The 13,193-nt window shown below is 45.4% G+C and overlaps 1 protein-coding gene across 2 annotated transcripts in view; it reads left to right on the forward strand.

The window, feature by feature from the left end:
• The window catches only part of DNMT3B (DNA methyltransferase 3 beta), a 60,158-nt gene that overhangs the window by 16,189 nt on the left and 30,776 nt on the right, over positions 1-13,193 (forward strand). For both annotated transcript variants that reach the window (XM_083618561.1, XM_083618562.1), the window contains exons 2-4: positions 5,502-5,646; positions 6,776-6,858; positions 8,122-8,274. In XM_083618561.1, coding sequence (XP_083474687.1) covers positions 5,508-5,646; positions 6,776-6,858; positions 8,122-8,274 — 375 coding nt within the window. In that variant the 5' untranslated portion in view covers positions 5,502-5,507. The remainder of the gene's footprint in view (positions 1-5,501; positions 5,647-6,775; positions 6,859-8,121; positions 8,275-13,193) is intronic.

Genomic DNA, 13,193 nt, shown 5'->3' on the forward strand with positions numbered 1-13,193 from the left:
AAAGCATCTTTGAAAACACTGTAGGCAGAACTCCTGAGGACGTGCCCTGAAAAATGCAAGGACGTGGGTGTTTCAAAATGGATGTTTTTGAATTGTCCACAAGGAAACACAAATTCCCCCTAGGAAGGCCTGTCCTGGCTGAAGTGAGTTCGGCATTACAGTCATAACTCATGTTATGTGCACTTCATGTTACGTTCTTTCAGGTTACGTCCTGCGGTGACCCGGAAATACCGGAAAGGGTTACTTCAGGGTTTCGCCGCTCGCGCATGCGCAAAATGACGTCATGCGCAAGCGCAGAAGCGGCAAATCACAACCTGCACGTGCGCAGGCGCGCCGCTGTGGGTTGCATTCATTTCATGTTGCAAACGGGCCTCCGGAACAGATCCCGTTCGCAACCAGAGGTACCACTGTACTAAAAAGGGCGATATTCCCCCCCACCAGTTTCTTGTGGTTGGTTTTTTCACCTTTTTTTGTCATCTGTAAGGACAGAATGAAACACCTCCGACATGCTGGAATTTGGAGTCTCATGGGCCTGAAAGCTGCTGCAATAGGTCCTGGTGGTGTTTTTTTTAAGTGCACAAGTGTTTTGATTTGTCAGATGAGGTGGGAGAGGAAAGGAGCTGAAAGGATTAATACATGCAGCAAATGTAATTAGACTGTGGAACTCGCTGCCCCAACTTAGATGGCTATAAAAGAGGACTGGACAAAACAGTGGAGGAGGAGAGGACTATGATGGTTACCAGCCACAGTGGCTCTGCTCTGTTCCCACAGCTGGAGGCAGCAGTGCTTTGAATCCCAGTTGCTGGAACCCACAGAAAGGGAGAGGGCCCTTGTGTTCAGATTCTGCTTGTGGACTTCTCTGGCCTGACCCAGCCAGCTCGACTTAATGTTCCCATGTGCTTAATGCTACAATCACAAACTGCCACTCCAAAAAGGCCCCTTGTCTCTGCTTGTTGTCATCTGTGCTTCACAGGGCTTTCATTAAATAGAAGAATCACAGTGTTTTTCATAGCCCATCCCAGACTCAGGTTGGAGCCAAGCACCTGTTCCCAAACAGTGCATTGCTGGCTTTCAGAGTCTTCTTCCAACACAAGACCTTTGTCTAGAGATCAGCCCTGGTGATGTTGGCCAATTCCACGCCCCCAGCAAGTCTGCCACAAGTTGTGCTAGATGGAGCCACACCAAACTCATAATAATAATAATAATAATAATAATAATAATAATAATAATAATAAAATAAAAATAAAAATTTTATTTATATCCTGCCCTCCCCAGCCGAAGCCAGGCTCAGAGTGGCTAACAACAATAAAAATAACACAGTCTACATAAAATCACAATCAATTAATTGAAATGCATTCTAAAATCAATTCAAAATCAAATTAATGGCAACCATTGGGCTAGAGTGCTATGAGGATTACAGAAGGAGGGGGTCAGGCTGTGCCTTGGCCAAAGGCAGGTGGAACAGCTCTGTCTTGCAGGCCCTGCGGAAAGATGTCAAGTCCCGAAGGGCCCTAGTGTCTTGTGACAGAGCGTTCCACCAGATCGGGGCCACGACCAAAAAAGCCCTGGCTCTGGTTCAGGCCAGCCTAACCTCCCTGTGCCCCGGGATCTTCAAGATGTTTTTATTTGAAGACCGTAAGTTCCTCTGTGGGACATACCTGGAGAGGCGGTCCCGTAGGTACGAGGGTCCTAGGCCGTATAGGGCTTTAAAGGTTAAAACCAGCACTTTAATCTGATGCAGCCACACCAAACACATGCCGTGCACATGCGCAGTGCCTGGGCTGGTGGGGTGGCGATTTCTTTTTGTGACTAATCAAGAGACTGTATAGCAGGAGTGTGGAAGCTGTGGCCCTTCAGGTGTCCACAGAAGCATCGAATTGTAGGGTTGAAGGGTCCCCAGAGGCATCTAGTCCAACCCCTTGCAATGTAGGAATCTCAGCTTGCAAATTGATTTTTCCCCGGAAGCAAGTAACCTGGAAATAAGTGCTGAAATGGCTCTGTTCCACTCTTGTTTTCGGAAGTGGATTTTATGATGCTCAAAAGCCCATGTATAATGCGGAAATAAACTGTGTGGATGCACCATTGTGCTCAGTGCCTGGAAGTGGTTTTTGCATCATGTGGAAGCTCAGCTATAATGTGGAATTTAACAGTTAGGGGGACGTCGTGAAAATGGAATAAACGGACACATAAATTCAGCCTTTGTCTTTCTCAGCAAGACCGTTGCAGGTTCTGTAGTCGAGGGAGGAGGCCCCTGAGTCGCACTTAACCCTGGCCTTGTAAATGAAAATCTATTTTATCACTCATTCCAAAGTGCCTCTTTACATCGTTCTCCCCACGTAAAACAATTGCTTTGGGAGGCCAAGCCGCCTTGGACTTTGATAAATTAAGCCGTTGGCTTAGCTCAGAAAGGAAGAGGATATCATCTGTCATTATTCCAGCTGCAAACCTTCCTTGGCTTTTCTCGCTTCGCTCTTGTCTGGAGCAAAAAAGGCTTGTGTGGATGTGCACCAGTTCGACTGAGGACCACTTTTTAAATAGTAATAATAATTAAAAAATTAGGTTCAGAAAATATGCCAATATGGTATGTGTGTATGTCACGCTTGGAGAAAGAATGAGGAATTTGTGAAAATGAGTGATGGAAGACCCGGCTGAATTCGTAACCTTTTAAATATATTACTCAAAAACAAGAGTGGCTGACCGGAGGTTGTTGGGTGCGTGCTTCCCTTGGTCGCAGCCAGCATGCCAAGTGGTCAGAGACTTGGGTCTTTGCGAGGCAGCACACTACTTTATTTAGGGAACAGTCTGCAATAAGTATTTTCCTGCTGCTGTTGGTTTCAGTCTGTTTTGCTTTGGTTCTGTTTATTTTGTAGTTTATATATTTTGCGAACGGATCTGGGATGTTATGAGGAGTGGTATAAAAATGAGGTGCTAAAACATAAATAAAACGCAGTTAACCGTGAGGTCCAGAAACATCTGGATGGTGCAACATCTGGCAGAAGGTACTGGGGGTGGGTGGGCAGTAGGTGTATCAGCTGCCAGCTGCTCCTTTGGAGCCCCCCTGCTCTGGCCATTCCATCAGCAGCGCTGAAGGTTCAGTGGCCGGGCCAGTCCAGTTTGTGCACTGCTGGGGGTTGGACTAGATGACTTTACAATTCTGTGATGGGGAAGGGGGCCACCGCACCTTTTGCCTTGGGCAACTACACACTTTAAAGGTAAAGGTTAAAGGGACCCCTGACCATTAGGTCCAGTCATGGCCGACTCTGGGGTTGCGGCGCTCATCTCGTTTTACTGGCCAAGGGAGCCGGCGTACAGCTTCCGGGTCATGTGGCCAGCAGGACTAAGCCGCTTCTGGCGAACCAGAGCAGCGCACGGAAACGCCGTTTACCTTCCCGCCGGAGTAGTACCTATTTATCTACTTGCACTTTGACGTGCTTTCGAACTGCTAGGTTGGCAGGAGCAAGGACTGAGCAACGGGAGCTCACCCCGTCGAGGGGAATCGAACCGCTGACCTTCCAATCGGCAAGCCCAAGAGGCTCAGTGGTTTAGACCACCTAAATATTTGGGTGGTTCTTATTCAGTAATGTTGGGTGGGGGCTGTGGAAGGACAATGTGGGATAGTGGTTAGAGTGTCACACTGGGGAGAAACCCAGATTCAAAACCACTGGGTTTATTTATTTGTTAAATTTGTCATTCACTTTATCCCAAAGCAACCTTCAAACAAACAAACAAACAAACAAACAAACAAACAAACAAACAAACAAACAGACTATAAGCACCATGTAGATACATTAAAACCAAGGGAAGAGGTATAGTCGGGTTGTGTAGCAAAAATAGTTGTTTTTGAACACCAATGACTTTTTTAAAAACATGTGATTTTACATTGAGAATGCGCCTTTGGCAAAAACAAACAAACCTGTTTTGCCTATGATTACAAGTTTACCCTAGAAAAGCCTGAAATTTAATTTTGGGGGTTAGATAATTTTCATTTATTCAGAAGAACGAACTGTGTACGCCAGCCTGTTTTGTACAAACAAGCTATAGGGACGACTAAAATAAACTCTGCACTCGGTTTCATTTCTATAATGACGATGCAATGCAATACAATGTCCCGTGTTGAGCAGATGGGAGGTGAATGCCTGGTAGGTAATGAAAAGCAAACAAAGCAGTTACAAAGGGGTTCGGTGGATACAGAGAAAGATGCACATCAAAGGATTAAGCAGAGAAGCCGCAGTAGAGGAAGTCAGTCTGCGTTTTCTTATTCCTTATTCCTTTGTGTAGAAAGGGAGTCCACTCTCCTCATGCCCAGATGCTGAAATATTTAGAACTGGATGCAAATTTAATTAACGTGATTTTTTAAAAACTGGGGAATCTTTCCACAAGACAATGCTATTCCACGGTTGCTTGTTCTTCTACCTGCGGCATTTAAATGCAACCAAAGGACTATACTTTCCCTGGAAATTGACTGTGCCTGTTCTCTAGGGGGCTACAGTCTTCCCTCACCCCCCATTGCTTGGGTGACTCACATTCGGAAGAGGTGGTGAGCACGGAACTAAATAAAACTAAAAATGAAAACTGAATAATTGTGGTGCGTTTTGTTTTGTGTTTTACCAAATCGCCAAAGAAACAAGACTTTCTTTTTTGCTTTATTGGTTTTTTGAAAACTGCACAAGAGAAATGATCAATAAAGGTTGTTATCAAAATAAAAATAAACATTCATTCAATCCTTGGTTGAGACTTGTTTTTTATATCCTTCTGAAATTCAGTTTAACATGACCTCAAATCTTCCCATTGTGTTCCGAGTCAAATTCCTTAAAGACGCACTTAACTTGTTTTCAACCTATTATTTAACTTACCAGTACTTAAAGATTTTCAAGTTGTTCTATTTACACACAGAAACTCAATCAAGACCTACCAACGGACTGATATTTTGACAATGTTCTTTTACGTAGACTCTGTTATATACTGAAGTTCTCACCCTGGGCCAGCAGGGGGATACTGTAGATAGTTATGCAAATGAAGGATCGAAAGTGACGTTCAGTGATTGGATAGTTTTAGAAAGTTGCTACAGTAACATTGTATTGGAGCTCTATATAAGCAGGCTGACTGAGGCCTTCAGTTCAGTTCTGTTCTGGCCTCTGAATAAAGAAGAGCTGTTTGAAGAATCGCTGTGTCGTCTGATATGTTCACCCACAACTTAACTGACTCTGTATATATTCCACTCTCTGGCAATTTTTTCCTCTGTAACGCCTCATGGCCTTGCTGATAGTCTCGCTAATTCTACATAATCTCGTTAGTTTATTTTGCCAGGGGCAAAGCACCACATTTCGGAAATTCCCCCTGCCTTTGAAATGCTGGTAATGTCCAGGTAAATCCAGGTGTTTGGCAGCCCTGTCTGATGCTTCTGTGGCCACAGAGTTGGATGGGACACGCAGGGGCCATCTACTCCAACCCCTTGCAATGCAGGTATCTCAGCTAAAGCACCTGTGCCTCCCGTCCTGCAGGTTAACATGAAGAAGGAGAAGGTGGTCCAGTGGACGATGGACAGCGAGGAGGAGAACCTGGTCTTGGTCAATGGAAGCTGCGGTGACCCAGCCAAGGAGAAGGCTGAGCCTACCTTGAAAGTCAAAAGGAAGCAGAAGAATGCAGGTATCCTTGGGAGTCCGCCTCCTGCTCACTCACAGAGGCTGCTGGTTTGGCACCTCTTTGGCTGAGGAGGTGCGAAAAAGTTTTGATTCAGTTTCCACTGAAATGAGGCTGCATTTTAATGTTGTATTTTAATCTTGTTTTTTAAACAGTATTTCAATCAATTGTTTTTATATTTGGTGTTAGCCACCCTGAGCCCGGTCTTGGCTGGGGAGGGCGGGGTATAAATCTATTATTATTATTATTATTATTATTATTATTATTATTATTATTATTTATATCCCAAGCAGACTGTGGAGCCAGGCTTGGTGCAGCGGTTGGCTCCTGGCTGAAGCTCCTGCGTTTCAGAAGGGCACTAAAAATAGAGGGCACTGAAACGGCTCTAGGGCTTTAGGTGGCAGCGATGGTGTTGTGATGCCTAAGCCCATCACCAGCACCTGGCGGTGCAAACCTGGGATCCTTGGATCTTGAATGTTTTCACACATTAATGCCACATCCTGTAGAATTCTATCAGTTGTACAGTGGGACAGGATGAGAACAGAAATTGTGCTCCGGCGGTGCAGCAGCGGCAGGAGGCCCCATTAGCTAAAGTGGTGCTTCAGGTTAAGAACAGTTTCAGGTTAAGTACGGACCTCTGGAACAAATTAAGTATTTTACCCGAGGTACCACTGTATTAGGGATGCGGGTGGCGCTGTGGGTAAAACCTCAGTGCCTACGACTTCTTGATCGCATGGTCGGCGGTACGAATCCCCGCGGCGGGGTGCGCTCCCGTCGTTCGGTCCCAGCTCCTGCCCACCTAGCAGTTCGAAAGCACCCCCGGGTGCAAGTAGATAAATAGGGACCGCTTACCAGCGGGAAGGTAAACGGCGTTCCGTGTGTTGCGCTGGCTCGCCAGATGCAGCTTGTCACGCTGGCCACGTGACCCGGAAGTGTCTGCGGACAGCGCTGGCTCCTGGCCTATAGAGTGAGATGAGCGCACAACCCTAGAGTCGGACATGACTGGCCCAAACGGGCAGGGGTACCTTACCACTGTGTTAGGTGAGCAGGTTCTGGGGTGGGTTGGGGGGGGTTCCCCAGTGGCTTGGCCCAAATGGGAGGAAGCTGAGTCGAAGCCCCGTTTCCTGTTGTGCAGATGTCGATGACGCAGAGAAAGTGCCTCGCAAGGCGAAGTGGAAGGAACAGGATGAGGAGGTCCCCAAAGAAGGCCAGGAGGAGGTGAGTTCTTTTTCCAAACCCTGAATGTCACATCACGTTTATCAGTTGCTCATAATACAAACCAGCGGTTCCCAAAATGTTTGTGGGCCACCTGTCTTTTGGTTCCATAAACTCACCCCCTGTTCCCCTCACCATCCCTTATAAAAAGTGTAACTCAGAACAGCGGATTGCACAACCCAGTATAAGGAAAACAGTAGCACAATAAAATTAAGTAATTTGTAAAAAGTTCCCATTCTTCTTTGAAGTCACACTTGTCCTTATCACGCAGTTTGTATGTCAATTTAGCCAACTCTGCGTAGTTCATCAATTTCTCTTGCCACTGTTCTTTTTCTGGGGTTTCCTCATTCTTCCATCCTTGTCCTATCAAGACTCTTGTGCTGTTGTAGCATACATAAATAAATTCTTTGTTTTCCTTGGCAGGTCTTGTCCTACAATCCCTAACAAAAATGCTTCTGGATTTTTTTTACAAATGTCTTTTTAAACATTTTCTTCAATTCATTATATATCATTTCCCTTTTTAAAAAAATTTCTCTACATTCCTACCACATATGATAATAAAATTCAATGCAGTAACAATTAATTTCACATTCATCCGAAAGGCCGTTAAAACTGTTCAGTTTAATTAATTCAACAAAACCGATGAGTTTGGACTTGTAGGGTTGGAAGGGACCACGAGGATCATCTAGTCTGACCCCTTGACTATCAAAGCGTGATAGTCATGGACACCTCCAATGCCCCCCTGCTGCCCCCTTGCCTCTTAGCATCCTCCAGCTTATCCCAACGTCCCCTTTGGGAATCAGTGGTATAAATTGTCAGGGGCAGCCATAACCAGCCAGGTCAACTTTTAGGCCCATAGCTGTCAACTTTCCCCCTTTTTAAGGGAAATTCCCTTATTCCGAATAGGATTCCTCGCAAGAAAAGGGAAAAGTTGATAGCTATGGGCCTGGGTGGGGCAGCAATGCTCTCCCCCCTTTGGATTTCCAGCTGCTTCAAAGACATGCCGATATAGAGGCTCAACATAGACATTGCAGCTAATAGCCCTAGAAAGCTTTGCCTTCCACGAATCTGTCGAATCCTCTTTTCACTCTGCCTCAATTGGTGGCCATCGCTCTACCCCTGAATTTCCATTGCTGTGCCAGCTTTGATGGCAGGATCACGTCACCCCTTCCCCAATGAAACGAGGGCAGGCGGTCACCTTTCTCTGTCCCGCCCGCCCCTGACAAACCTGGGCAGTGAGCGACACCAATCCTTTTCGATTCCCAGGTGCGGAGGCGCGGATCCGCTGGCTGGGAGAACAGTTTGCGGCAGAAGCCCCCTCCCCGCATCGTCTTCCAGGCCGGACCCGTTGCGCAGGAGAAGAATGTGAAAGACGACGTGGAGAGCGTGGAGAGCTTCAAGGAGCGACACAAAATCAGGGTGAGGTTTGGGTTGCAGTGTCTGTCTGTCTGCGGTGGTCTAAGGATATTGTAGCATGTGTTGAGGTAGAAGAGGGAAGCTGGATATCCTAAGATCCTCCCCCTTTCTGTGTAATCTGTAGTACCTGTGGTTCAACCCAATTGCAACCTGTGTACATAAACCTTAAGTTGTTCTCTGTTAACAACCTTAGACAACAGATCTGGCGCAGCGGAAGTGTGCTGGGCCCATAACCTGTTGTTGGGATACTGCCAGGGAGACAGGCATCTCCAGACGATCCATCGGTCTCCCGTAACACAGCACCAGTCAGTTAGCGACTCTGCTGCCTCAACACGAAGGCAGGCAGTCATGTTTTTCCTTTGTCCTGACCAACATTGAATAAAGTTGTAAATATGCTCTTCTGGGTGCATCTTCTGTTGCGGAGTCTTGCTGCAAGGGTGTGCACGAGTCCTGGAATGTGTCTGAGGCTTGTGTCGCTAACTGACTGATGCTGTTCTACGGGAGACTGATGGATCATCTGGAGATGCCTGTCTCCCTGGCAGTATCCCAACAGCCTGTAGGCTGGCCCTTTCCAGGGAGGTAGTGGAGTTGGTCAACTTGTGATCTGGAAAATGACCCCTTTGCCAGTCCTCCTCATCTGTTGTTACACCCCAGATTTCACCCCCTGATTTAGCAGATGGGGGAATCAAAACTGGGCTGACAGTCCTTTGAACCGCCAAATTGGGAGAAGTCTTTTTTTTTTTAATGTTTAAAATTTTTATTTTTTACCAACAACCAAAACACAAACAGTGAACCCACCCCAGGCGACTGATACATTGGGTATACATAATCAATAATAACATATTCAATCAACCATATGTACAATTTAATATATGTTAATATTCCTCCGTCCACAAGGTTTATTTAACTTTTAACATTTTAATTGCCCCAAATTGTTCAAACCTACCCAAATAATTCAATATCTTCTCAAACCAATCCTCCTCTTTCTCACTGACCTTAAACCCTTTCATTCTGTGTATCTTCACAGTTAGATATTCTAAAATTATTGTTCAGTTTTTTCCTCCATTGGTTCACCCTTAGTTCTTCTGCATTTTTCCAATTACTGGCTATAACCTGTCTGGCTGCAGTTACCATCAATTTTACCCATTTACATTCCTCTTTTGTTTTAAACTCAGTGCTACACAGACTAATAAGAACCATTAATTTAGATATTTCCACCTTCCTACCCACAACTCCCGATATTTCTATACCAATCTGTTTCCAAAATTCATTAACTAACGGACAATCCCAAATTGGGAGAAGTCAGACCAGCCCATCCTCCTCCAACCAAGCTGGTATGTGTCCATCACAAACTCATTACGCTAGTTTTCATGAGCAGGGAAGAGGCTTGGACACATCAGGTAGCTTTCAGCCATGCTTTCTGGACCATAATCTGCACGGGTGATGCATTTCGTTGTGATGCTCCCCACCTCGTGAACATTGCGAGGGGAAATTCCCCTTGGGGGTTCTAGGACAGAGGCTCACACAAAATTCCCCGTTGCTCAGGCTTCGTTTCATAACTCATTACTCAAGTCAAGTAATCTTTATTGGCATCACATAAGAACATTCAGAATACATTCAGAATAGATAGGCCAGTGCGATGTTGTCGCCACCCGAACGACACAGTCACCCGCCAAAGGGCAGAAGAGGCGAGCGATCCGCCTCACCTCTGTGGGTTTCCAGCAAGGGCAGGATCCTGTGGCATGCTTCAGCGACAAAAAATCAAATAGAGGAACTTGGCTACTGTCTTGGTGAGCTCCTAGTCTCTCTCCTGTAATAAGAAGCGCATAACTTCCGTCTTTGGTTTCCATGTTGGAGTACATAGATGGTCTAGAAATTGTTGGCGGAGATCATCATGTTGCTGTTGTTTAGTCGTTTAGTCGTGTCCGACTCTTCGTGACCCCCTGGACCAGAGCACGCCAGGCACTTCTGTCCTCCACTGCCTCCCGCAGTTTGATCAAACTCATGCTGGTAGCTTCAAGAACACCATCCAACCATCTCATCCTCTGTCGTCCCCTTCTCCTTGTGCCCTCCATCTTTCCCAACATCAGGGTCTTTTCCAGGGAGTCTTCTCTTCTCATGAGGTGGCCAAAGTATTGGAGCCTCAGCTTCACGATCTGTCCTTCCAGTGAGCACTCAGGGCTGATTTCCTTCAGAATGGAGAGGTTGGATCTTCTTGCTGTCCATGGGACTCTCAAGAGTCTCCTCCAGCACCATAATTCAAAAGCATCAATTCTTTGGCGATCAGCCTTCTTTATGGTCCAGCTCTCACTTCCATACATCACTACTGGGAAAACCATGGCTTTAACTATAAGGACCTTTGTTGGCAAGGTGATGTCTCTGCTTTTTAAGATGCTGTCTAGGTTTGCCATCACCTTTCTCCCAAGGAGCAGGTGTCTTTTAATTTCTTGACTGCTGTCACCATCTGCAGTGATCATGGAGCCCAAGAAAGTAAAATCTCTCACTGCCTCCATTTCTTCCCCTTCTATTTGCCAGGAGGTGATGGGACCAGTGGCCATGATCTTAGCTTTTTTGATGTTGAGCTTCAGATCATATTTTGTGCTCTCCTCTTTCACCCTCATTAAAAGGTTCTTTAATTCTTCCTCACTTTCTGCCATCAAGGTTGTGTCATCTGCATATCTGAGGTTGTTGATATTTCTTCCGGCAATCTTAATTCCGGCTTCGGATTCATCCAGCCCAGCCTTTCGCATGATGAATTCTGCATATAAGTTAAATAAGCAGGGAGACAATATACAGCCTTGTCGTACTCCTTTCCCAATTTTGAACCAATCAGTTGTTCCATATCCAGTTCTAACTGTAGCTTCTTGTCCCACATAGAGATTTCTCAGGAGACAGATGAGGTGATCAGGCACTCCCATTTCTTTAAGAACTTGCCATAGTTTGCTGTGGTCGACACAGTCAAAGGCTTTTGCATAGTCAATGAAGCAGAAGTAGATGTCTTTCTGGAACTCTCTAGCTTTCTCCATAATCCAGCGCATGTTTGCAATTTGGTCTCTGGTTCCTCTGCCTCTTCTAAATCCAGCTTGCACTTCTGGGAGTTCTCGGTCCACATACTGCTTGAGCCTTCCTTGTAGAATTTTAAGCATAACCTTGCTAGCGTGTGAAATGAGTGCAATTGTGCGGTAGTTGGAGCATTCTTTGGCACTGTCGTTCTTTGGGATTGGGATGTAGACTGATCTTCTCCAATCCTCTGGCCACTGCTGAGTTTTCCAAACTTGCTGGCATATTGAGTGTAGCACCTTAACAGCATCATCTTTTAAAATTTTAAATAGTTCAGCTGGAATACCATCACTTCCACTGGCCTTGTTATTTGCAGTGCTTTCTAAGGCCCATTTGACTTCACTCTCCAGGATGTCTGGCTCAAGTTCAGCAATCACACTGCCTGGGGTGTACGAGACATCCATATCTTTCTGCTATAATTCCTCTGTGTATTCTTGCCACCTCTTCTTGATGTCTTCTGCTTCTGTTAGGTCCTTACCACTTTTGTCCTTTATTATGGTAATCTTTGTACGAAATGTTCCTTTCATATTTCCGATTTTCTTGAACAGATCTGTGGTTCTTCCCATTCTGTTGTTTTCCTCTATTTCTTTGCATTGCTCGTTTAAGAAGGCCTTCTTGTCTCTCCTTGCTATTCTTTGGAAATCTGCATTCAATTTCCTGTATCTTTCACTATCTCCCTCGCATTTTGCTTGCCTTCTCTCCCCCGCTATTTGTAAGGCCTCGTTGGACAGCCACTTTGCTTTCTTGCATTTCTTTTTCATTGGGATGGTTTTAGTTGCTGCCTCCTGTATAATGTTGCGAGCCTCCACCCATAGTTCTTCAGGCACTCTGTCCAGCAAATCTAAATCCTTAAACCTGTTCCTCACTTCCACTGCGTATTCATAAGGGATTTGGTTTAGATTGTATCTTACCGGCCCAGTGGTTTTTCCTACTTTCTTCAGTTTAAGCTTGAATTTTGCTATAAGAAGCTGATGATCTGAGCCACAGTCCGCTCCAGGTCTTGTTTTTGCTGACTGTATAGAGCTTCTCCATCTTTGGCTGCAGAGAATATAATCAATCTGATTTCGATGTTGCCCATCTGGTGATGTCCATGTGTAGAGTCGTCTCTTGTGTTGTTGGAAAAGCGTGTTTGTGATGACCCGCTTGTTCTCTTGACAGAACTCTATTAGCCTTTGCCCTGCTTCGTTTTGCTCTCCAAGGCCAAACTTGCCAGTTGTTCCTTTTATCTCTTGATTCCCTACTTTAGCATTCCAATCCCCTATAATGAGAAGAACATCCTTCTTTGGTGTCACTTCTATAAGGTCTTGTAAGTCTTCGTAGAATTGGTCAATTTCAGTTTCTTCAGCACCAGTAGTTGGTGCATAAACTTGGATTACTGTGATGTTAAAAGGTCTGCCTTGGATTCGTATCGAGATCATTCTATCATTTTTGAGATTGCATCCCAGTACAGCTTTCGTCAGTCTTTTGTTGACTATGAGGGCCACTCCATTTCTTTTACGGGTTTCTTGCCCACAGTAGTAGATATGATAGTCATCCGAACCGAATTCGCCCATTCCCGTCCATTTCAGTTCACTGATTCCCAGGATGTCAATATTTATTCTTGCCATCTCATTTTTGACCACATCTAACTTACCCAGATTCATGGTTCTTACATTCCAGGTTCCTATGCAATATTTTTCTTTACAGCATTGGACTTTCCTTTCGCTTCCATGCATATCCGCAACTGAGCGTCCTTTCGGCTTTGGCCCAGCCGCTTCATCAGCTCTGGATCTACTTGTACTTGTCCTCCGCTCTTCCCCAGTAGCATGTTGGACGCCTTCCGACCTGAGGGGCTCATCTTCCAGCGTCATAACTTTTATATG

The sequence above is a fragment of the Podarcis filfolensis genome, assembly GCF_964270895.1.
Source record: "Podarcis filfolensis genome assembly, chromosome: 6".
Lineage (NCBI taxonomy): Eukaryota > Metazoa > Chordata > Lepidosauria > Squamata > Lacertidae > Podarcis > Podarcis filfolensis.